The sequence below is a fragment of the Lonchura striata genome, chromosome 13 (genome assembly GCF_050655825.1).
Source record: "Lonchura striata isolate lonStrDom1 chromosome 13, ASM5065582v1, whole genome shotgun sequence".
Lineage (NCBI taxonomy): Eukaryota > Metazoa > Chordata > Aves > Passeriformes > Estrildidae > Lonchura > Lonchura striata.
Genome location: NC_140715.1, coordinates 20,648,607 through 20,674,573, shown reverse-complemented (window position 1 = coordinate 20,674,573; position 25,967 = coordinate 20,648,607). Strand labels below are relative to the sequence as shown.

General features: G+C 42.0%; 2 protein-coding genes across 8 annotated transcripts in view; both read right to left on the bottom strand.

The window, feature by feature from the left end:
• The window catches only part of KDM3B (lysine demethylase 3B), a 47,376-nt gene extending 39,147 nt beyond the window's left edge, over nucleotides 1–8,229 (bottom strand). For 5 of the 7 annotated variants that reach the window (XR_014958369.1, XM_085591647.1, XM_085591648.1 and 2 more), the window contains exons 1-5: nucleotides 7,941–8,229; nucleotides 4,672–4,839; nucleotides 2,194–2,307; nucleotides 1,608–1,713; nucleotides 13–137 (exon numbers count right to left, since the gene is read on the bottom strand). Coding sequence is in view for 6 of the 7 variants with exons in the window: in XM_085591647.1 (XP_085447773.1) it covers nucleotides 13–137; nucleotides 1,608–1,713; nucleotides 2,194–2,307; nucleotides 4,672–4,839; nucleotides 7,941–8,111 (684 nt within the window). In the remaining variant the exon portion in view is untranslated. Of the gene's footprint in view, nucleotides 1–12; nucleotides 138–1,607; nucleotides 1,714–2,193; nucleotides 2,308–4,671; nucleotides 4,865–7,940 lie in introns of all 7 variants that reach the window. The other 2 variants (XM_085591650.1, XM_085591652.1) reach the window with 1 other exon arrangement.
• A 2,000-nt stretch (nucleotides 8,230–10,229) lies between these two features.
• On the bottom strand, nucleotides 10,230–21,332 carry LOC110477357 (C-terminal-binding protein 2). The gene is made up of 9 exons (XM_021543078.4): nucleotides 21,191–21,332; nucleotides 20,485–20,639; nucleotides 20,250–20,394; nucleotides 17,715–17,921; nucleotides 16,888–17,102; nucleotides 15,976–16,106; nucleotides 15,668–15,795; nucleotides 14,919–15,039; nucleotides 10,230–13,868 (listed from the first exon to the last, which is right to left on the bottom strand). The coding sequence occupies exons 1-9, from the start codon at nucleotides 21,237–21,239 to the stop codon at nucleotides 13,697–13,699; spliced, it is 1,323 nt and encodes a 440-aa protein (XP_021398753.1). The 5' UTR covers nucleotides 21,240–21,332; the 3' UTR covers nucleotides 10,230–13,696.
• Between the last annotated feature and the right edge of the window lie 4,635 nt (nucleotides 21,333–25,967).

The window sequence follows — 25,967 nt, the reverse complement described above, 5'->3', positions numbered from 1 at the left end:
TCATATTTTTACCTCAGTCACAGACACCTCCATAAGACGAGTTATTGGGTCTTGGTGGCTCACAACACCACAGAGCCAGCTATTTTCATCCTCTGGTTGATAAACTTTAACTCGCTGACCTTGGACACTGTAAGGACCTGGAAAAGAAGGACTTTGAGTACATTTTCCAAACAAGCTTTGTGTCATAGTAGTTAAGAGCCATACAATAAAATGGTTCTGTGCACTTAATTAGGGCTTGAAATGCCATCTTCCACGTGGAAAGAAATTAAAACACCAGAGCTCCTGCTGCAAATCCTGTGTAACCAGGCATTTTATCCTAAAAAGTCAATAAGTCCTCATTGCTGTAACTCATGAATACATTTTACACACAAAAAAACCCCAAATGTGCAAGACCAAAATTAAGTCTCTCCTTTGACAAAATCAAGCTACATGGGGGCTCCTTGCTAACTAAATTATTTTGCTTTCTAACCTACAGGTTAGTAATTATGTACCATCAATCCAGTGAACAGTCCCAGTATTCTGACTCAGTCCAGATGTGTCAAATCCCAGAAGAAAAGCTATGCGTTTCGGAGTGAAAACATGTATTTGGATATCCAACATCTCTAAACCGACCAGTCTTAGTTCTTTCACACAGATAACAGATCATCTACAGAAAGGTTTCCTCTCACCCTGCCCTTGCTTGCCAGATCAGCATGCTAAGCTTTCCTCCCGCCCTAAGTCTAGACAAAATAAAACCTCTGCTTATCTTGGATCATCAAAATCTACATGATCCAACAACCTGTATGTGACACAGCTAGAATCAGGCACTTTAGAAGAAGTGCCTGATTTAGTTAGAAGTTAGAAGAAGGCTTCAAACTGGACAAGTCTTAAGCTGCTTTCTCATCAAAGAAGTACTGTCCTCAGAATTTCTATGAATACACATTTTATTTGACCAAAAGGCACCAAATTCCTGTGAAGAATTACATGCTCCTTCAAATGTAAGACAGTGGTCTGTCTGTAGGGTGGCTCCCTGGCACAGGAACTCTGGATAGAATTTGTTTTAGTACTTGACCAAGATGACCCAAATCTGACAACCAAAGTCACAATCAGGCTTAACCCTAATACACAATCCAGACAACAGATATTAACTCTATGTTGACCAGCCACACCCACACATGTATTCATGTATTAAATAATTGATGTATTAATTATCAAAATATCAAAATTTGAATTGATATTACAAGGAAAGTTTCTGAGGATCAGCAGCTACAAAGGAACTTCACTTTTAAGTTTCCACAGTTACAGAATAGAACCAGAGAAAAGGACCAACACTTTAAAAATTCAAAACTAAAACTGAAATAGGGATGTTCTAAATACACAGACATTGTCCTACTGTCAACTACACCTTAAGTGGCATTCCCAGTAGGTATTTCTGGTTGTATCTAAGCAACTGCTTACCTGTATCTGTGATACAATAATGTTACTTTGTAAAGGACTTGCAAAATACAGAAAATCGACATTCAAATGAAACAGTATCAGAAACTATTGCAATGCCCTTTCACAAATTCTAGCATAGCCTTACAGCAGTTGCACAACAAAGTAGCTCTGAGAAAGAAAACACACCTCACCTCTACTAAATATCTCCTGAAGCTTCTGGTCGCTGATCAGCACATTGACAGATTCTCTTAGTGACGGCTGCTCCTGCAGAATCTGATTTTGACTCTCTGTTCCCATCTGCCAAAGACAAACAGTTTTAACAAAGTAGAGCCTTCTAGGATAAAAGGAACATTAGCTTTTACAAGACAGCTCTTCCTGGACTGCAGTCAGATTGACAAAAAAGAAAAAAGCCAGTAAAATTAAGAAAAGTATTACTGAACATGCCAGGAAGAATAAATGAATTAACTATGCAAAAGCTGTATATATAAAATGTGTATTCATAGAAATTCTGAGGACAAAACTTCCACTGTAATTAACAGCTACACAATGACAGCTAGCTCTCCAAATGAACAATGTAGAGAGTGTCAGTACTTTTCACACGCAAATAGAGGTCAGTGTAAGGACCTGGAAATGCAGGGAAACAAACACAAATATGTAACAGGGCAGTGAAAGGAAAAGATGGGTATGTTGCTGAAACAGTAAAAAAAGCCCCAAAACTAATCTGACAAGCACAGCACAAGGCTAAATTTACATTTCAACTGAACACAGTTCAAATACCTGAAATAAACGCAATCCACTGGCATCAGACAGGAAACGTAAATGTCTGTCCAGAAGAAACTCCACTGGGACCACAGAGCCCAACCCCAGCTTATCTACTAAAGGAGTAAAGGTCTGTGATGAAGAACAAAAAAAAAAAGTTACCAAAATGACTGAGCACACATACAGGCCAACAACAGTTGATTTCATGCCACTCAGGTCTTTAAAAAATTAAAAATTTTCATTTCTCAACTCGTATTGCCCAGTGCTTGAGTTTTAATGGAAAATATTAGTCATTATGTCTAAGCTAATAATTCTTGCATTACAAGCAGGAATTACAGACAACTGGATCCATTTTTCATAAGGTCTTAAAGAAGAAATTAAAACACCTGTGGTAGTATTTGGTTTTTCATAGGTAAGCACCTTCTGATGCTCAAGTTTAAAAAAAGGCTTTAGTAAAAAAAAAAGCTTTGGTTAATAGTTCAAGCTATCTAAGATATTTCAGATATAGCCTCATGAAAGGAGTGGTTTTATTCTTCTACAGAAGTTAGATGTAAGGAATTTATACACTTATTATTAAATGAGAGCATTTTTGGCTAGTGTTTTGTGAAAAACTAAAGCTCATAGCAAGTGTATTATTGATGTTCAAGATGCAGAGCAAATCACTAAAAATACCTAGTGAATTCAGAAACCTTGTAATAGAATCAAGACAACCTTAGAACATGCTGATGGAAGAGGAAGTTGCCAACCAGTCTTTGAAATGTGTTATCTGTCTCATGCTCACACTTATGTGATTTTAACACAAGTATTCATGACATTTTTCCCTTAACAGCTCTCATCGTTTGTTTATACTCCATTCTCCGGTACACAACAGAATAAATAGAAAAGTTTTGTTACTTAGTTTATCCAAAACTATCTCCTGAAAGCAAACAGGACTACAAAAAAGAGACAATGAAGAATGAAAACACATTCTTAAGTGATAGATCTTAAGCAAACAAACAAAAAAGAAACAAAACCCACCATCCCCCACACTCCTGAAACATGCCATTCCCTTTGTAATGCTAAGTAGTTGGTTTCCCATTGCAAATATGTACTCTGGTGCTTTGACTAACTGCAATCTGCATTCCCCTGCAGTTATCTGAGTAGGCCTGTAGTACCTAGAGAAAGCTTCAATGCTCACTCACCTGGCTGTCCAGAGTACAGAGGATGAAAACATTTTTACAGCAGGCCTACAGGTAAAGCTTGAGTTGTAATGGAAATAGTCTGGAATTATTACACAGTCACCCCCCCAAATCACTCAAATTTTGACCAATTTGGAAATCAACTGAAAGACACTAATCTTGTGTAAAAACAGTTTCCCAGATGAAACTAACTGGAGTTCATTCTTGGAGATAAGCTGGAAATACAATGAGAGGAAAACTTCACTTATGGAAAAAATACTCTCTACAGAGTCTTTGCTGTAAAGACCTGGTTTTCTTCTGCCTTAAGCCAAGTGCAATAAAGAAATCCTCAGAGAAAGATACAGTGATGAACTTACTGCTTTGAGCCTAAATGACCATTTGAAACACTAAATTCAAATTCTACCAAGGCACATGAACCTTGACAGGAAAGAAATGTTTCAATGTATCCATGTATAAAATGTATTAAAAAGCAGAGAGTAGGATACCAAGCAGTCCAAGGCCTGTGGGAGGACAAAAGAAACAAAAGAAGGGACAAATAATAAAAATTAAACAGCATAAAAATGAGGGAAGGATTCCCACATATAATGATATTTCCTCTTCAGAAGTCACTAAGATAAGAAATATACAAGGAATGCTCCTCACTATATACTACTCATCAAGATGTTTGTAGAATGGGTATATTCCGATATGCTAGCTAAAATAAACTGCCTTTGTTTTTAAGTGTCATGACATGTATATAGCAATGTGGTTAACCACATCGAGAAACATGAGAAAATTTTGGATGTCACGTTAGTTAATGCTAGCAACAAAACTGAGACTTTTTTTTATATTAGGAGTGGCCGATTCATGGTTTATATATCCGGCACAGCATGCAGTTTAGTCTCTTCCTGAAGATGCCTTCTGGTATACCTATTTAATTGATGCAACAGCTCATCAGAGCTCTAGAGTCCTTTGTAAGACCAAAAGGCTTATTCTCACAATTCAGAAAAGCCTGACATACATAAGGTTTTAAAATAGGGAAAAATAATCCCTTCAGACATATAACACATTTCTTCAGATACTAACTTGTAAATATCACTTTTCTCTACAATATGTCATAGCCATTTCTGGGGTAGGAACTGGAAGCATACTGCCTCTCCAATGCCTTCCCAAAGGCACTATTAAATGCCAGTTAAGGAACTCCTATTAGTAAAAGTCCACACCCCAAGCAATTTTTGAACCTGCAAATTGGTGCTCTGTAAAATATCTAAGCCTTGAGTTTCACAGCGGAGCTGATTATAACCTTTGAGGATCTAAGGGCTTCTGGTCAAATACTCACCAGTGCAGGCCACTGTGCCTGTGAGATTCTAGTCCCCTGAAGTGTAACTGGATCATTTCGAGGTGCCCAAACCAATGATCCTTCCAGCAGCAACACTATAACTTCTTCAGCATGGACTTTCACCCACGCATGTTGTTTCCAGTTACAGCCATCAAATTCCACAAAGATCTGATTAAAAAAAAAATTCAGACACCTAATAGAAAATAAGATTCTTACAATCTTTATGGGAAAAAAGACTGCAATTTTAGTATGAAAAATCAGGCTAAGTATTGCAATGTGAATACTGAGAATACATCCACATAGCTATGGGAAACAAATTAACAATTACTAACCTATGAAAAATTATTTATCCCCAAACATACATCACTGGTTTCAAATGCTGTGTTTTCCTATACAAAATTAAAGACATGAAAATTGTTCATCTCAAAATACAGATGGTGACCCAATGCAAGCCTCTTTCACAGTAAGATTTTTTAGAGAATCTCAACACTCTTACTTGGCATTTCAACAGACAGCCTATATCAGTATGGTTAACTGACACTCACAGAACTAAATGCTACAGCCTGCAAGGTTTGCATTTGCAAAACCCACTCTATATCAAAGGCTTTGTCTTGTCTTGTACATTATTAAACTCCCCGAACAAATGCAAATATTTTGGATGGCATGAGATTACCCAGAATTACCTACTTGCTAGATATTTAATAATTGTATTTACAAGCGTAACAATATAAACCACACTACACACACTACAAATCTCAATCACTATTCTGAGATATCATCCTCTCTTTTTTTTCCTATCACAAAGGACAACTGTTAAAATAATTTGAAATAACATGGCAAGAATGCTAAGGTTACAAATATCATTCCATGTCCTAACAACTGGAGCTATTACATGTTAGAAAAGTCACATTCCAGTCTCTCATCTACAGAACTTACACACTTGCTGAATATAATCAAATATGTCGATGAACAGCAAAAAATTACTAATCAGTTAAGGAACACCTTAAGCTGGATATCAAAACAAGGTTTTGTAATCATTACAAGATCACTGGGAAAAGACAAGGCACTAACCAGAGACAAATAACTCTCTGCTTTACCAATACACTGTATTAAAAGAAGTATTAGAGACCACTTACTCCTCTACCCCACTCCTCCCCCCAGAATCAAAAGCTCAAAACCCAAGGGAAGAATATGAAGTAATTCTCTTGATGAATTCTTGAACTCCATTACTGCTTAAGCTGCCCTGCCGAGAAACAGTGTCAGACCTTCCAAGATATCCTTCCACCAATTCAACAATTTTCAGCAATATAGTGGAAACTAGATTGAACATCTTTCAGTTTTCAGTGGGCCTATAGCTTTCTTAACATTATATTTGTGCTACTTTGCCAGTAGTCCCTACTCAAAACACTTTGTGTTCCAGGCCTCCTAACTTTCATGGTATTGTAGAGCTTGCCTATCCATTAAAACAGTCATGTCTCATACTTCCATCTCACATAAGAAAGGCAGTACTGTCCTTCATATGACACATTGAGTTATTTTGCCACTAGCATGCACCATGTACTTTTACAATATTAGGAACAGAAAAAAGCTCAACAGGTCTTCAATGATCCTGTTCTAGTAAACAGTCTTTCTTGAGAAAGAGGATAATACCTGTTTCCATTTAGTAGAGGCAAAGCTGTTTTCTAATAGAAGCATAATTTTTCCTCAGGATTTCTTCTAGATGCTCTGAAGATGGGAAAACAATTACAACTGACCTTTATATATATCTTTTGTGGACTAACCACAATTAGGTTACTCCACATTGTATCAAAGTAAGAATGTCTAAGAGCTACTCTCTGTAACCAAAATTTTACAGGGGAAAAAAACCCCAAAAATCTTTCAGAGGCTTTACTCCACCAGAAAAAAAAAAACAACTCAACAATAAAATCCATGCTTTTAAGTTTTATACTTGCCTCAACTATTTTACACAGTTCACTTTTCCAGTTCTTGCATAGATTTTTGAGAATACACTGTTTAGAGACAGCTACACCCCTGAAACAGTATTAAGTGGAAGGGTACTGATGCAAGGAGCTGGGGAGAGAACTGCAGTGCTGAATGAAGGTAATGAATGAAAATGCAAGAGTACTGATGGCACACATGTCCAATGCAGTCTGCTACAAGAGCTGGTCTTCAGCTGGATCTTAGCCCTGACACACTTTCACAATTCAGACAGTCTCAAACACTTGACACATTTCGCTTTTGAAGAAACCCTTTCTGCATGGATTTTTCTCTCCTTCTCCTCGAACAAGTTAAGCAGCAGCTAGAGTACACAACCACAGCTCTCAACTGCAGACACAGGCTGCCAGGCCCACCAGGTTTGCAAAGCCAAACCTAGCACACTGCTTTCTGCTGACAACCATAGGTGTAGTTCTAGAACAAAGACAAGAAAGCAGTATCAGTAAAGGATGGATGTCAAGGAAACAGCTCAAATTTGGAACTCTGCAAACAAGCCCAAAGAACTTCTGGTAACTACTAATTTTTAAAAAACTGATCATAAAGAGAACTAAAACTCTTCACAAACACAGAACCTTATTTCTACTGCCATGGGACACTAAATCAGACACAGCCCTCCAAAGCAAGCCAGCACTTAAACAAGTGCCTGCAGGACTGATATATGCAAAGAGACACTCCAACAATGCATTTCAAGAGCTCTTTTTAAGATCTCCACCTATGCGTTTCACTGAGCTATACTAGAAATAAACCAGACAAATGCTGAAGAGTGCTTAAATACATTACATGAAGCCCAAATTACTACAACTAGAAACAAAATCTGAGACAAAATCAAATGAATGAGCCTCACTCAAAACTCAGCCCTCAATATATATTTTCATATATAATTGGCGCTGATCGAGAATATTTAACATCTTCCCGACGGAAAAACAACACAACCCAAAAACCCCCAAAACAACGCTTTGAGGTTATATACATAAATATCCATCAGCACCAGAAATGTCCCAGACGTATCTGTTTCACACGTATGTTACTTCAAACCACCGCACGGGCGGCACCGGACCCTTCACATACCTGCCCGGTCGCTCCGCCGTTGCGCTCGTCGCAGGCCGGACCCGCCACTTCCAGCCCCGGAGCGCGTCCGGCGGGCCCGGCGCTGCAGGAGGGCTCGGGCGGCCGGCACAGCTCGGCCGCGGCACCCCGCCAGCCCTCAGTCTAGCCCGGCCGACCCGCGGCCTCGTGCACGGTACTATGCGCCCCCCTCCCGCCCCGGGCCTCACCGCCAGGTCCTGGGGCACCGCTCCGCTCATGGCCCTCACGGTGCCGCTCCGCCAGGCCCGTGCGGGCAGCGCAGGCCCCGGCTCCGACCCCGCCGTCTCGCCTTCGCCCAGCCCCGCCGCCAGCAGCAGCAAAAGCCGCTTTCCCACGGGAGAGGCCGCCGCGTCCGCCATCTCCGCCGGGCAGAGGCGCCGCCGTCGCCCAAGCGCACCGGCCGCAGCTGCCGCCCGAGGGACCGAGAGGCTCCTGCCCCGCGCTGGGCCCGAGCACCGCCCGCCGCCGTCCCGGCGTGCACCGCGCGCTCGGCCCGCCCCACAAGGCCCCGCGCGGGACGGGCGGGACCGGGCGGTCTGAGGGGCCGGCGAGAGGGACGGTCCGGCGGCGGAGCTGGAGCGTCGGTCGGCGAGACCGGGCGGGACCCGGCGCTCTGAGGGGCCGGCGGGAGGGACGGAGCAGGAGAGTCGGTCGCCGGGCACGGCCGGGACCTGGCGCTCTGAGGGGCCGGCGGGAGGGAGGGCCCAGCGCGGAGCAGGAGGGTCGGTCGCCGGGCACGGGCCTTGCCTAGGCAGAATCGCTCGCGACCGCCAAGTCCAAAACCTGGAATTATCGCAGAAATGAAGGAGTTTTAACCTAAATTCTGAGGTAAACGCACAGAGGAACCAGTGCCTTCGTCTCAGGCTGGATCCCACAGACAGCATGAGGAACTGCTGCCGGCCCCAGAGGACCGGTAGCGCCTCATAGAGCGGGGTACTTCACTTTCTAGTGAGGCGGATTTTGGAAAGCAGGTGCATTTAGGAAGTAATTAAGACACAAAATCAGTAAGTGAATGAATTTAGCTGTCATGCTTAGTTAATACATCTGAACACTTATCATGTAGCACAGCACAATGTCCTAAACTTGCCCCTTTTCAACATGAACCACAAAATACTTAAGCATCCTCTAGTTTAAAAAAATTGTGTGACTTTGTATCTGTTTCTGCTTGTGCAGCAAAGGCACACTAGCAGCACTAGAAATTGGAATGAGGAGCGGATGCTATACTCCATACCAGCACAAGGATACTGTTGTGTTGTTCTTTTGCATGTATTGTTTCTTTACTCTAGCAGAGTCCCATTTGACACTGAATTAGCAACAGCAAAGGCAAGTTGCTTGCTTTCACTTCCATTTATTCAAATAATTGTGCACAGTTGTTTTAAGCGGGTGACATTTCCTCTTTTTTACTTTCTAGTTGAAGGGATGTAATGTACTGACTGGAACATGGGCAAGGCCCAATGCCAGTTGAACAACTGGTACACAAAACTTCGAAGTATCATGGCACCAGCACTCGGTTTTCTTGTGCTGTACAGCATCTCTGAGTTTCAATTTGCTACACACCACTAGGTTTACTAACTCCCCTAACCCTGTTTTTTTTTAAGTACAGTATACCTACATGAAACATTACTGAATGGTAGCAGAGTCATCATGTCTTGCATCTAAGTGAGTGCCATGGTAAATCCAAGATCAGAACTACATTATTTGAAGACCAGTCTTTGTCCTCATGTCTTAAGTTTCTTTACTGAAACCGTAAGATCATCAGCTGTGCATCAGAAATAGTACCACCATGTGAAAGATTCCAAGTGCTCCTATGCCCCTTCCTGTTCCACCAGCTCAGACTCCCATTGCCATGATAAAGCAGACCAGCATTTCCCATCTCCCAGGCATGGTGCTGGGAGAAACCCAATGCCATTCCAATGGCATACAGCACCAGGTGGGCCAACAATGATGAAATTCACCAATATTAGGGGTTTCCTAAGTGTCATTAATAATTGACCCAGACAGCATAGGTCATAAAGCATGAATTAAATTCAATTTAAAAAATACCTAACAACTTTTCTATGCTAACCAACCTCTATTACAAGTTAGAAAAATTAGTTTCATATGCTGTATGTTAATTTCAAATACTATTTTACTGTGAAAAGGTAAAGACAGCTACTGCTGTTAAACTACATACTTAAATTGCTGCAAAACAGACATCACAATTTCAGCTTGTGAGAAATCAGGTAAGTAACCACCACTCTACATCCAAAGGTGTCCCTTAAGCACTGAACATGGCTTCTTCTCCAGACTGCCACCTGCACAGCTTTGACTGATGGTCAGTACTACAGCATACAAAGAAAGTAATTTGCCAGAGTGGCTGATCCAGGGACTGGTTTTGTGGAATTTAAATTACTTGAGATGTGGACACTGACCTGTACCGGTTTTCAACCCTCTCTTTCAATACTGTATCTAAGGCTACCCCTTCCACAAACAGCAGCCATGTTCTTTGGAGAACTTTATTAAAATAAATCCAAGAAGTAATCAAACATTTTATAATGAGCCAGGAGAGAACTGAAGTCAGGAAAACATTTGTACAGAAGACAGTGCTGTAAATTTTTGTTTACATGCTTTATTTCAATCTTTCACAGTTTAATCATTGTCTACAAAAATATATTTCTGAAACTCTGAGTCCTCTATAAAAAAAGCTGGTCAGCAGCAGTGACCCTGACAAACAGAATGTACCTTGGGATAGTGTGAGCACCTCCTGTAAGCAGATTAGTGCAGCTAGGGAACTTCTGCCTCACCCTGGGAGACTTCTGTTCTTTGGGATTAAAGCTCTGCACTAGTTCTGAAGAAAGGCATTAAAAAAAAGTCACTCCACTTCTGTATACTGCACTAAGCTTGGGAGGGGGAGCTGTAAGTTCAGTGTATCACACAACAAAGAGCGCTAACAAAGCACTTGGCACTCAGGGAAAGAAGACCTCGGGATGCTTTAGTACCGGTAAATTTTTCTTTGAGCTATCCATTCAAAACAGCCTTTGTCTGGTGATAATAGGTTCAGGCTGTCAGCAGAGGTACAAACAGCACACAAGCAGAGTAATCCTATAAATGCAAAGGGAGTCCTTCTTTGAGGACCAGATGAGGGTTTGTTAATTTTTACCTCAACATTTTCTGCTGTGGCTTTAATCAAGAGGAAAATTACTGTCATATCCAATAACAAGTGTGCACTGTGTTGGATAGAACAGAGACACTATCAATGCTGTCAGCTTCAACTCCTTGGTACCCATAACTGGAAATATTTCTTACATCATCAATCATTTAATTCCTATGCTTACTAGTCACTAGTCTATCTAGCCACCAAAAATATGAACTGAGAAACTCATGTTTCCCCCAAATGAAATTTTTCTACTCTTCCTCTGCTCGGTTATTTGACTGTCTATAGAGATACTTGCAGTAATGAAGAAAAAAAAAATAAATTCCCTCTTCTAAAAAAATAACTCTATCTTGCATTGTGCTCTAGAAAAGACAAAGTCAATGCACTCTGATCCTCAAAGCTTGTAATTAGAAGCCCCTTATCACAAAATCTCAGACCTGAACCCCTAAGCAGGGCAGGAATTTTCAGCAGCAAATAAAGAATAGTTATTGACAGATTGCTTCCCTAATGTGGTAATAGAAGATGAGCTCTCTGAAAATTTTTCTACACCTGCTTGTCAGAGGATCTCTCTGAGTCAGCAGCTTGTGAAATCTGAATTTCCTAGAGATTAGAGAATTCAGGAAAGTGCTGATGGTTATTTTAGGTACACCATCAATCAACGGGCTTCTGACCTCCAGGCTTTTGTTCAGAAAAAGTTCTCCTGTAACTCATGCCTACCACCAGTCTGTCAGATCTGCTAGACCTGAGCAGCCATGGAGGTATATGAAGTAGAATCAGAATCATCCACAAAAACATAGAAGCCAAGAATCTTCACTGAAACAAATCCCTTATCAAAAAAAGACACACAGCACTAGAAAACTAGTATTATCTCACTAATACTAAACAACTAAAGTGTAAAATTTTCAAGAAAACACCTGAAGTTTACTTCTTGACTATTTTACTTTCTTGAATTGCTGGGGGGAGTGGAGAAGGGGAGGAGAAAGGAATGAATCACTGTATTAGTAGTAAGCTACTATAGAAAAGGCAGTATTGGAAAAAAAATTTAAACCAGAAAAAAAAAAATCTGAGAACTTAGTTATTCTGAAAGCTTTCCTTACCTTCCTAAACTAAACAACCTAAACAGAAGATTTTGTCCATACTTCAAGTTATTTTTCCAGTCTATTCCCATCTGTTCAGCTTCCAGTAACAGACACACAACAGAGAATAATCAAGGGAGGCAGAGAAACCCACACATAGGGTATGCCTCCCATATAGCACCTACTTTAATATATCCAAACAACATGAACAAATCAATCAGATATTGTTACATCTTGTGCATGGAAAGGCTATAACTGAAGTGTAACAAGATGAAATTAAAGATGTGAAATAAAAGTCTTCTCCTGTGGACCCTCTTTGCTGAAGACTCCACACCCCTCAAAGAAGCAATTCATATTCAATCATTTGTGAAATGGAGAAGACTTGCCAGCAACAATCCTGCCTTGGCTTCAGGTGAAAAACAGCAAGTATTAATTCTCTTTTTAGTATCACAAAGCTTATTCATGTAAAACTGCTGTCTTGCATTGCCCTGCTGCCCTGCCCTGCTATAGAGATGCAATATATCACAAAATCATAGAATGTGCTAGTTGGAAGGGACCCATCAGGATCATGGAGTCCAACTCCTGGCCTTGCACAGGACACCCCAAGAATCCCACCATGTACCCACAAGCATTGTCCAAACACTTCTTAAACTCAGATAGGCTTGGTGCTGTGCCAGCCTCCCTGGGGGGAATCTATTCCAGTGCTTAGCCACCTTCTGGTTGATAAACTTTTTCCTGACTATTAAAAGCTGCCTTCTCCACCAGCATAGACAAGTGGGACATTATTTCTAGCTGATGCAATTATGCAAAAAGAAAAAAAATAATCTGTATCTTAAAGCTTAGAATTCTAGTTTGATGGATCCCTTCTGGATAAACACTGCCATAGACTACGAGGTACTTGTGTATGAGGAACCACCAACTGCAGCTGCACTTTATTGCTACTTGCTGTCTCTCAGTGCATGCTTTTCCTATTTCAGCATTTTCTTACCTTCTCCAAGTTACAGACTCCAGGGTGAAAAATTCTGAAGCCTCACAAGCATGGTTGCCACCAAAATACATTTGATGACATTTTAATCACTTCCAAACTATTTAAGAGACTGGCTTTGACAGTGTGACTTTTAACTTCAGGCCTAGAACTGCATAGAGAAAACTTTGTATGGTCAAGAATTAACAGTGCCTGTGCTATGCCTGTTCTCACAGGAAACGTTAATTAAAACAAGCAAAGTAACATACAGAGCTTAACCTGGCTGCCTTCTATCAAGGGTGTAATGAAGACAATAGTCACAACTTCTCAAATTCCCTAATATTTGTTCTAATATTCCCCATAGCTACACTTAAAAGAGGTTCAGCTACAAGTCATAACTGAAAAGTATGCACTTAAGTTTGGAACACCAAGGACCATCCCTGATCAGATGACTTCACTTCCATTTTCAAGCACACAAAGACAGTTCCCTGTCACAGAAAACTGAAGCAGATACATGGGAGAACTGATACATTAAGCCAAGAGGAGGCAAGGTCACTGCTGCCATGCCCCAGAGAAGGAGAAAGTTTCATTAAGAAATTATAACTAAAAGGTTACAAAATAAAGGCAAGAGCTAAAGTCTGTCGGCAATGAAATGCATTCTCCTGTCCCATGTGAACAGGAAACAGTGTCTGTAGGGTATTAAAGAAGGTCCTAGGAGGAGATGCCCTCCTACTTTTTTCTGCTGCCAAAGGAGAGGAGAGAAACACACTGCTATTGGTCAGTAGGAATCTCTCTGTCTGCATCCAGTTTGCTTGTCTCTCCTGGGGAAGGAGTACGTGGTGCAGAGTGAGAAACAGGAGGGATCCCATGAGCTACAATCCCTTCCACTACTGGTGGTTCTGTTAGCCCAGGGTTGGCTACTCCCACTACTCCTGGAGGAAACCTAAAACCAACAAAAACATAGCAATTACAAGCTTATCCAACAGACTTATTCAAAGGAAAAGGAGCCATGCCCTCAGACATGCTAAGAACAAATCCCTCTTTCTAACAGAAACACTCTGAGATAGAATACAGGAAAAGTCTCCAGAGCTGAAGAGTAGCAGTGGTATCCTAATGCCAAATGGCACCTGTTTGCAGACAGACCCAGACAGTCTGAGGTCACGTACTAAGCATTTGAAAACAGATACAAAGTTTAGCTGCAGCTGAAAAGATGGTGAGGCACTCTATGAAGGTACCTGGAGGGTTAGGAATTCCCTCCCCATCAGCAGCAAAGTTGTAAGCTGCAGTTATCCTTCACTGGGCTCCAAGGCAGAAAAAGTAAGAAGCTGAACTAATAAAACAGCTAGAAGCAGGACAAAACATAAGAGCGTGACAGTCATGAATTGTTAATGAACTATTCTTCCATCACTTCCATTCTGCTTCCCTATGCTTCCCTTTCTCTCCATAAATACATCTCAACTCCTCTATATCTCTCATAGAAGGAAGGAAAATATATTTCCTACTTTGCAGACGGGAGACAAACAGAAGGGAAGTAACCTGTCCACATTCACTTTGCAGGTTTGTAACAGATAAACTCAAATACACTCTATTTAGACTACTGAACAAATCCATGGGACAGTGACTCAGTAATAGTCTGTATCTGGCTACATGTAAGAACTGTGCTTTGTTTTTATATATCCCTAATGCTATGCACAACTTCTAATGTAGAGCTGCAGACCTTCTTTGGGACATTCAGCAGGCTTTCTTATATTAAAGTATCTCTTGGGAATGTCTTCCAAGGATTTGGAAATATTGACCAGTATGCAGCTGGAATTTAATATGACCAAGTACATGTTAAATACCTGTACAACTTTAGAAGTGCTGCTGTTAAGTTTTGGGAAAGTACTATAGAGTATATAAGAACAGAGACATACCTGTTTGCAGGTACAAGCAGTTCTCAAATCCCTTTCTTACTTCAGCAGGAAGATATGCTTGGATAACCTGTGTATCTCACCTGTAAGCTGAAGCTCCATTGAGTTCTGGGTGGACAGTTGCAGGATCAATATTGGACCACTGAGCTGCTAACAGCAAGTACTCCTTATTAACACAGTTTCTCAAAGCGTCAGGTATATGACCTGCAAGGGCACCAAGAATGACCAAAAAAAAAACACAAAAAAAAAAACCAAACAAAAAAAAAACCAAACAAACAACAACAAAAAAAAAAAAACCAACAACAAAAAAAAAAAAAAACAAACCAGAAAACAGGTAGGAGAGACTTGTTCCCTGCAGCATTCACAAAGGAAAGTAGAAAGGAAAAGTGCAAAATCTTTTCATCCACTTCCACAAGATAACACTGGGTATGGGAGACTCTCCTCTAATCATCTGGTGTCTGGGGATGGCAAGAAACTGATCTTTTCCTCCCACTTCTATGTTCATGTGAAAATTATTGCCACAAACTGCAGCTGCCAAGCCTCAACTTTTTCAAGAGACAACATGTACCACTCAATGAAAAAAAACATACAGTAAAACTGTCAACAGAATTATTGCAAAGGATTTGGAAGATGCAGGTAAAAAGGCTTTCCCAGGCAAAGAGCCACTCTGGCATTAGGTACAAGAATTCTCAGAAGGCAAAGATACAATTATCAACTTACACTCCAGGGCCAGAAACCACTTAATGAGTCTTTCAGAATAATCAGCATAATCCTTGCAGTGAACTAACAAAAAAACACTAATTCAGCAGCAGCTGCAAATCTTCTTCATTACCTGTAATAGCTCTGCGGATCTCTTTAGCTGCATCTTCTCTGGATTCGATGGAAGCCTGTTCACTGTACCAGGCAGTGTGAGGGGTGCAGATAACATTGGGTGCATCTTTTAATGGCCCCTGAGCAAAACTGGGGGGGAAGAAGAAGGTTTTTTTCCAGAAGTAATAACACCATCTGTCCTCTTGGACATCACTGCAACCCAAATAACAACAACAAAAACCACAAAAAAACCCAAACCCACCAAACTGCCAAAAGAACCATCCAGGGTAGGTGAACCACCAGACAGCAGCAGGCATGCAGGTACATTACCTGAAAGGCTCAGACTCATGCACATCCAATGCTGTTCCTCTGATTCTCCCCTCTTTCAAGGCTTGTGCTAAGGCTTTCTCATCTACCAGCCCTCCCCGGGCTGTGTTCACCAAGAAGCAGCCCTGACGCATCTGGAAGAAGAAAAATAGTACATGCATTGAGAATGAGACTTTTCATGGAAGCTAAGTGAATCTTGGGAAGTCTACTGGAAATGAGCAGGAATCTGCAGTGACTAGATGAGGTCTGGAGGAACTAGGAGGGCTTTCACTGCAAAGCTTACCACAGGGGAAATGCCTGCAAGCAATGCTTGAGAAATTTGCTTTAAAAATCAACAAACAAAACCACAAGACAACAAGGGCAAAAGTGGGACTCTCAAGTTCTGCACTCCATATTCAACCTACTATATTAAAAAAAAATATGAGGACAGGAACCATGGCTCAAGTATCCAGCTACATGAAACTGGACTACAATGTCCAAATGTCTCTCATAATAGCACTGGAAAGTATTCATAGACTGTTTAGTCTGAGACTGGCTTTGCAGTGGGCTTGGGCAGAGAGGCTTTGGCAGTGCTGTGTAAAACAATGCACACAGTCCCAGCCACACCACATCTATATCTAACCAGCGCAATAAATTATTTTAAAGATAATTTAAAATTATAAAATCACCTAAAATATTCTTTATAAAGGAAACTACTTTGCAAGAAGAGCCAATCCTATTCTTCTCTTAACATAAAATTCTATACAGCACAAAGCACAGGCACCCGGATCCACACGCTCCCAGCCTCCAAAGGCAGCAGGAGGCACACAACAGAGGCAGCAGGATTCACACGCTCTCAGCCTCTGTGAAAGCAGCAGTTTTGGTTTGCATTCATTTCCACAGTGCTCTGTGGGGGAAATCAAGCTCCTGCTGCACCTGTTTAATAGTGAAGTCATTGATGAGGTGATGGTTATGTTCATTCAGGCTGCAGTGCAATGTGATGCAATCGCTGTGCATTAGTAGATCCTGCAGGGTTCCTACTCGTTGTAAACCCAAGGATCGCTCCACTCCATCCGGCAGATAGGGATCATAGAAAATCACGTTGAAGCCAAAGGACTTGGCTCGCAGAGCCACTGCCTGTCCAACTCGGCCTTCACAAAAGAAAACCCACAATCATCAAGGAAAGGCAAAACAAACTTTAAAGACAAGATAATGGGGTAGACTGGGAGCCTACCTACAAGTTTACTACCAGGGCCCAAGGTACTGCAGCCCTGGAAACTCCTAGGATTGCCATAGGGATCCAGAGGAGGCTTTTCAGTGTTTCTCCTATGTAACTAATTCTAGTTCTTCCTCATGCAATAGCCAGAGTGTAGTCAAGAAGCAGCTCTGTTTTCAAACCAAATCTAGACTCTGAGACAGAGATAATAATCTGACTACAAGAACTTGGGGAAGGAATTGGTAGCCACCTTCCAGACAGCTTTGCTACTGATACAGAACCTAGCATAGAAGGAAACAGTCACTGAGAAGAGCTGTGTAAATGTTCCAATTCTTCTAACCATATGAAATAAAAAAAAAAGAGTACCCAATCCCCTGACATATACCCAGTTCTTGAAGATATCCAGAATAGGGCACTAGCATTCCTTAGGAGTTAGTATGTTTCACAAAGAACAGTTGTAGAATTATGACTTTTCTCAGTATGTGACTCTTAGCTTCCCAAAAACGCTCACAGTTCTCTTTTCAGTCTAACAATTCCCATCACTTACCTAGTCCAATGATGCCCAAAGTCTCCCCACGGATACGCACAGCACCTCCAGCCACCTCTCGAATCTGTTCAACGCTTGAGGCTCGATTCCCCTCCCGCAGAGCCTGATGTAGCCAAGTAACACGGCGATAGAGGTTCAAGATGTGGCAGAGGGTTGAGTCAGCAGTCTCCTCTACTGAGGAGGAAGGGATGTTGCAAACTGCAATGCCTAGAAAGCCATAGAGGTCATATAAGATTTTTAGCTTCACAATCCTAAACCAACATAAAGCTCTTTAAGGACAAATGCTGAAAGATAATTGAGTACTCCAGAACTCAAGAAACACAGGATTAATTTCAGAACCTCATTCTACAACAACACAGATATGACCAGCCATCTTTTCAATCCCGCGGGAAATACCATTTCTTCCTTATAAATATCTATTTGATTGACACACTCACCAGAAAAACAAACAGAAATGAGAAAACTGGGCCATACAAGCGATACAATCAACTGTTTTAAAAGACCTGCAGTCAAAAAGATGCACTCCTTCCACAGATACTCCTGACAAATTAACAGGCAGATTATAGAAGAATTGAGACAGATGGCTGACTCCTCATGCCTCGTGGTCCAGATACTCATTGCGAGCATCAACCTCCCCAGGAGCAACAATAAGTAACTAACTCATTAAATGCAGACAGAAGTCCCAGGAGCTTCTCTAAATCCATTTGAAGTTAAGCTTAAAAATAACAACAGATAACACTCCCACGCTAGAATAACACACAAACACAAGGACCATAAAACCCATGGCTACAACTATCAAGTAAATTAGTAATGCAAACAGAGTTGAAGTCCTTGAAGCATAAATTACTGTCAGAAAAGGGAAAGATGGAACACTCTATGAAAATATGGTTGAAGTCCTGAGAAGTCTATGAAAAAAAATAGGAGGTGGGAGGCTAGAAACATACCATTTAATTCCTGCTATCCTTCATTTGACAAACCAGCGAAGAAATAAAAATAATTAGATGGAAAAATGGTCTCTTCCCAAACATAACCCTAGTCACTTGCCAAACCAAGGCAACTCTTCTACCTCAAAAGTCCACCAACCTAGCTAAAAACTAGAAATAAAATCCAGGCAATGGTTGAAGGCATCACTGTTTTGTAAGCCTAGTCAGAGGAGACATTCGGCTAAACTCAGACCATATTTTCCCATGAGAATTAGGAGAGCAATGACCACAGACAATCCCAGATATCTGACTGTTTTTCTCTATTTCCAATTTTGCCATAATGCCACACAGGCAATCAGATGACATGAGTTCTGTTACACAGCCAGACACAGATTTGTGTTAACATACAGTATTATACCTAAATATAAAACAGCCCTTTGGCCTGAAGATTCAGAACACACAAGGAAAAATATCTTACCTCTGAATGAACTAAAAGGCCTTGCTAAGCATGAAAATAACTCTTACTTGCCCATTAAAAAGCAAATCTGGCCACATGTAAGGGTCATCACACTGTCGCTCCAAGGCAAAAGTGGCAAGCAACAGTCTGATGGTGAAGGAATATTGACTCATTTCACCTTGGATTAATGAATGCAGTGGGGGGAAAAGGGAAATCTTTGAATATGAATGAATCAAAGATATGGATGGTAACCTTAAGTAAAGAAGCATTAAGACTACGTTAGGTTCCAAATTCAGAACAAATATGGCTGGATGAAAGCCAAGGACCTTGACAGGAACTCTTGAGACTATTCCTTTGAATCATCCAAATGAAAAGGCTCTTTTGACCTAATTCAAGCACTAGCCCAATACACACTCTTCATTTATTAGAAATTCACCTGTTCTTACAGATCTGAAAATTGCAATGCTTGCCCATTTCAATTGTATATACTAATACCTGTATTTGATTTAAACTTAACAAAACCTGCATTACATTAAGGAAACTTTAGAATCCCTCACACTTATAAAACTTAAAAAAGAAGGGGAAGGATACTTAAGTGATCCATCTCACCTAGGAGACTAAAAGGTCCAGAAGTCTCATTGCCATCTGTTTAATAAATAGCATCTTCTTGTCACCTGATCCAGACACTTTTCACATGCCTAGGATTCTAAAGGGATAACTAATAAAGTTTTGTATCAGAACCTATTTGCATATACAAAATTAAGAAGAAAACTCATGAAGCATTTACAATGAGTTTATCCTGCACCAGCATTTGCAGGCAGCTTTCAGACATCAGTTTGCTCAGGGGTCACAAAAAGACCAAAGTCACCTCACCAAAAGTTACCTAGACACCATATTCAGATTCTTGAATCCCAAACAACAACAAAGACACCAACATCAATAGCAGAGCAATCTGAAAACTGAAAATCTTTATTTTAAGCTATCTACTGCCCATCTATTGGTCAGCTTCCTAAATATACCTGATACTGAGCAGCTCCAAATCTTTTTACATAGAAGTTTTTAAATGCACTCAGCTCATAAAGCACAAAAAGATGTGCAGTGTTCCATTTCACATTCAGTTCTGAACACAACAGATACCTAACGGCATTATCATACCTAATTCGGCAGCAGATTTGATGTCAACATTGTCATAGCCACTGCCAATACGCACAATGACCCTGAGGGCTTTGAATTTCTCCAGATCCTGACGAGAAAGGGTAATGGTGTGATACATCAGAGCTCCTACTGCCTCATTCAGCACCTATAACAAAAACCAGTCCAAATCAATATCTGGTTTAGTTACCTAAGAGGTAAAGCTCTACTTCTGAATCTTGCACATCTTCTTGCCCACCTTTTCATGGATTTCCTGAGTTGACTGGGCATCACAAAATGCCACTGTAGCAACATCCTTCAAGATGGGCATCTCCACAGTGCAATCTCGTCCATCCAGGAGTGCAACCAGTGGCCGTGCTGGCATTGGGCCATTCACAATAGGAGGCCGTATGCCTATTAAGAAAGTCAGCAGGAGTGATTACGTGAAAGACAAGAATTCTGGAACCCTCATCTGCTAGTCCAATAAGTTGCTAATAGTATTTAGGAACAGATGAGGCAAAGAAAAAGACATGAATACGAAACAAACACAGGGAAAAGACGCTGGGAAAAAAAGCACAACCACCTCTATCACCACATAGATGAAGGAAAATAAAGCATGCATTATCAATAATAATATATGAGAAGTGATCTGCTCAGTAGCATGCCATCTTACTCCTGGCTCCTGAAACGAGTTGACGAAGTCGCTTCACAACTCCTTCCCAGTAACTGGCCCTCCCTCCATCCCAGCATGCCCAGGTAATATTTCCCCCTTAAGTGAGCAGAACTTGTACATCCACAGAGCCTCCGACAGTCACTAGCATCCAGCCCGTTCCAGAAGGCCGCGGGAAGCACCTCGGCGGGCGGCGGGGCCCTGCTCGCCACCGGCCGGGCGGACGCTCAGCCCAACGGTCCCGCGGGGGCAGATGCCGCTGCCACGGATGCCGAGAGGCGCCCGCCCCCCTCACCTTCGCAGATCCGGTCCAGACGCTGCCGCTTCACTTTGTGCCGGTCCATGAACCGCGCGGAGCCGCGCCGCCCTCGGCGCCGCGGGACGACCCGGGACCCGTCACCGGCCGCCCGCGCCGCTCCGCGGAACCGGAAAGGCGCGGCCGGGCCCACGCGAGCGACACCGCCGCCGCTGAGGTGCTGCGCGCTTCCGCTTCCGGTGGCGGCCCGGGGCCCGGGCGGGCGGCGGGGCCCGGGCGGGCAGCGGGGCCCGGGCGGGCAGCGGGGCCCGGGCGGGCCGAGCTCTCTCGGTGCTCCTGGGCCACAGCGGCTCCCGGAGCAGACCAGGAGGGCCCTTACAAAAAGCTGGGAGGTGCATCCTGGGCGTAGCTGCAGGTCTTCCTGGAAAGCTCTCTGTGCATGAGACAAAACGGGGAGTCATTCAGATCGGTTCTGCTTCTGTTTTGCTACTCTTGGGTCTCCCACACCTGTCCCGTGCTTCTGGGAGTGAAGCAGTGCTGCAATACCCGCTTGTCCTGAGAATCCAATACATAAATCACCACAAGGACATCACTAAGCAAGTTCTGTACAGTTTATTGAAGAAAAAAATTAAAGCCATTTATTACACAAACGTTCCTGGTACCTGATGTGAAGTTCATACAGTTGATCTACTTTCACACGGCCTTGTTCTTAAATACCTCCCACATTCCATTCAGATACACCACTGTATGTTTTAACAGATCTGTGTGCATTCCTCTTGCTCTATGTTGGAGTTAGGTGGGCAAAAAGCAACGTGATAATTGGAACCACCAGCTGGCAACTATGTGTTGGGATGAATGGGCTAAAAGTAGATGACTGTGTAGAGGAGGACTGTAAACAGGAAGCTGGGAATAACCCTTGCTAAACAGGTGTGAGCACTCCAGTGATCCTCTGGCATGACCCCAGTTTAATGGTGCCTATGTCTCCCCTTGTGTGCCTCTGCCAGGGGGTTGCTGTGGGGATCCTCCATTTATCATGGGAAGGGAAATAAATTACTCTTTGGGGTTTAACCATGGGTTTGTGGCTGTCCTGGCTGCTGCCTGCCTGTGCTGACACTCACTCGAGCAGTTAAATAACAGCAAGGTAAGAATGTTTGGCAAAGATAGAGTGCTTAGAAAAATGTGTTGCAAGGCCCACTGGGTTAGACAACCCTTAAATATCTTGGATTATTTAATAAACTGATTGAAATGGTGACAAAACCATGAACAGTGGCTCTGATACCAGGAACCTGGAAGAGTCAAAAACCCACCTGTGTGGAAAGAGACAAGAGGATAGGCTAAGGAATGTGAATTAATTAACTTGTCTGTAATTAAAAAATAATCTGATGCATATAAATTGTTTGTGGCAATCAGAGAGACTACTACTTGTTTCCAACAGTTTGTCAAGAATTAATCCAATGTCTGTGCTATATGTGGCTACTAAAAAAAATGGGGTCGTTTTACCCATTTGGCTTGCATGCCAAACCTCAGAGGCAAGCCTTCTAACACAGTACTGGAGCAGCCCTCGTCTTCTGGAGCACAATTGCCTATGGCCCAGGGAGTCTCCCTTTACATTTACGCTGGCTGACCTTCATGTCTACGTAAAAAACCTCAGTGAAAATCTCCGAGTGCATTCCTCCTCACCTGTCAACACCTCTCCCTGAGGTATCCTCCTCACCTGTCAACACTCTCGCTAATAGCTCTTCAGGCAAGTACTTTGTTGGGTGTTAAAAAAAAAACAAAAACAAAACAAACAAAACAAATCAGAAAGAATAGGAGGCAAGAGAGGATTTTCCTGAGGACAGACAAAGAAATTGAAAATCCTAGAAATCCTGTTGCCAAGGGCAAAATTAGTAAAGAAAACCTTATCTATCTGCATACAGTTACTCTGTCCTCTGTCTTCTTAACATTGTGGTGTCCAAAACTGCACACAGTGCTCAAGATGAGGCTGCACCAGTGCAGAGTAAAGCAGGACAATCACCTCCCTTGACTGGCTGGCAATGTTTTGCTCGATGCACCCCAGGACATGGTTGGCCCTCCTGGCTGCCAGGGCATACTGTTGACTCAGTAGGAGCAGCTTGTACCTCAGTCTTTCCTGGTAGTCTCTAAAGCACATAATGCTGCTGATAAGATGTAAACAGCCCAGTGCTGCTGCCTTGCCATGTACCCAGCTCTCTCACGAACAAAGAGGAGAAACTTTAAAGAAGTGATTAAAATAAGAACCTACAGGAGTGATTAAAATAAGAACCTACTGGCTCGTGTTCTGTGTTCCACAGTACTGAAAAGCAATGAAGGTGTCAGCAGAGTGGGATCACTGATCTTTGTGGCCTAATGTGGCTTTGAGTCCTCTGTCTCATTGCTTGAATGAATAGAAGTCCAGTGCATTTCACTGTGGAAAGCAGCTGCAGGACTGCTGCTGAAACAAGGGGAAATAATATAATCCATGTTCTTTAACTTGATTGTTTTAATACCTGTTTAAGTACCTTTCCACAGGTATTTTACTTTCCTACAGTAAAGTAAAAGTTTCCTACAGGAAAGTAAAATATTTGATTTGGTTCCTATCCTGCTTTTGGCACAGATCAGTGAGAGGGGGCATGACCAATACCCCAGTATTATTTGATACCACCTCACATCATTACTAGGGGCAGAGAAAGGAACTCTCACTTCTGAGGAGAAGGGCTTCCTTCTGATGGGAGAAAGCATGGTAGGGAAGAGTCAGTCAGTATTGTCGGGCTTTCAGTGCAAATAATACCTGTCATTATTAATATTTGTTGCTTTTACTGTTCCTTATCTCATTCCTGTTTCTTATCTCCACCCGTGATCTTTGCCTTTTGTTCTTCCAATTGAAGGAAGGCAGGGGAGCAAGCAGCGCAGTTTTAGTGGGAGAACTAAACTGGGAAATACTCTTCCCAAACCAAGACAGTTCCATTGTTTTTCCAACTATATTGAACAGCTACAACCCCTAAGGCCTGGGTCTGTCTTGCCACTGCCAGATCCACTGTTCTGCAAGCTACTTAAGCTCCACTTGAGACAAGGAGAGACAATATGCATCATGGATATAGCTGGACCAGAAAAATGGGCTCACAGTGCATCACTTAAATGTCTTTGAATCAAAATATAGTGTAATGCACTATTAAAACTACTTATTTTGTCTATGTTCTTTCCTCTGAAAAAATATAGTCTTAAGGTAGTAGAGCAGTGCTGTTATAAGGTACTCCTCCTTTCTTCTCTTGAAAAAGTATTTTTGCTTTCCTTTTACAAATAATTTTTCTTCTGAGCTGCTCATGCCTTAAATTGATTCTGTCATCCAAGCATGTGCACACTAACCATTGCCTTAACTAGTTGATGAAAATGTACTTAGAGAGTCTCTGATCCAACATATTTGTACTAGTCAATACAAAGTCTTATAGATAACCTGTTCCAGCACTGCAACAACATCTTAGTGATAAAAACTTTCATAGCATTCAGCCTGAACAACCCAAGATGGAATTTATGGCCATCACAATTTCTTGTATCACCTGCCATTTGGGTTTATCACCTTTGCATCTCACCTTTAAGTAGCTGTAGGGTGATAGTAGATGGTCTCTCAAACAAGCCCAGGTTTGATAATAATTTGTAGGTCATGTGCTACCATCTTAGTAGCCCTCCCTTGGACCCTCTCTTGTTTCTCCACATCCCTCTTGAACTTCAGGGGCAGGATACTGCGCACAGCAGTCCAGGTGTGGCCACTCCACTGCTTAGTAAACATTAATAACTTCTTTCAGTTTCTGGCCATGTTCTTCCTAATACAGTGTGGTGTGTGGGTTGTTTTATTCACAATCACATCTTACTGGTATCCATGGCAACTTCCAGGTCCTTCCAGCAGGACTGCTTCTCATCCACTCAGTCCTCAGCCAGGAAAGATGTATGGGGTCACTGTGCCCTGTTTCAGAATTCAACGGTCCTTCCTAAACATCATAAGGCACCTGTTGACCCAGTTCTTTCATTTCTCAAAGTCCCTCTAGACTGAAGCTATGGTGTACAGCATGTCCATTGCTCACCCCGAATTTTTTATCATCATAAATTTCTTAGTTCCATTTTCCTGTAGAATGACTTACAATTATTCTCATGAAAGATATTGTCTACCCATGGCTGTATGACTGTACTTAATAAGACAGACACCTAGATGTCTCTGACCTTCCTGCTGTGACCCACACTGAGGTTAAAATACAAGGGCAGCTTTGAATTCTTTACTCATAGGAACAAAAAAATAAAACTGTCTGAGCCAGAAGTGGCCAAGTATCCCAGGGACTGAAACACACCTAAAACTATTGGTAGCTGCTATAGGTGTCAAACCCCTGAACCTTCTTCAGCAATGAGCAGCCAGAGCTGTTTAGGGCACTAGCACTCATGCTAGGAAATGGAGGAGTTTTTTATTTGGTTTTCCATAAATATAGACATCAACTTCTGCTGGGTTGTTTGCATTAGGTTAATATTTCTGTAGTGTACAGGTGTTACTATTAGCTGTGAATGTCTGCTGTCTGTCTCTAGCCCTGTAAAGAGCAGAGTGTGGTGCTGTAAATATTAGCCCAGGCAGAGAAGTGTTTGCTCAGCCCTCCTCTGTGCTACCTCCCCCAGTAGTTCTCTGATAGTACTCCTGACAAATGGCCAAGACTCAGCATCTTTTGCACTTCCCAGTAACGTGCTCTGGTTTTGACTCAAGAAGGGTTGTAGTGGTCAAATCCTGAAAAAAAGCAGCAGAAGCACCAGCATGCTGTAATTGTAATCTTCATAAGATTAA

Bases quoted from the DNA above. Each gene is read 5' to 3' on its own strand.
- LOC110477357 (XM_021543078.4), bottom strand. From the start codon at position 21,239: ATGGACCGGCACAAAGTGAAGCGGCAGCGTCTGGACCGGATCTGCGAA. The intron at 20,640-21,190 runs GTGAGGGGGGCG...CTTTCTTAATAG, and splicing joins TCTGGACCGGATCTGCGAAG to GCATACGGCCTCCTATTGTG. The intron at 15,040-15,667 runs GTAATGAAGAAG...GTGCCCTTGCAG, and splicing joins GATCCGCAGAGCTATTACAG to GTCATATACCTGACGCTTTG.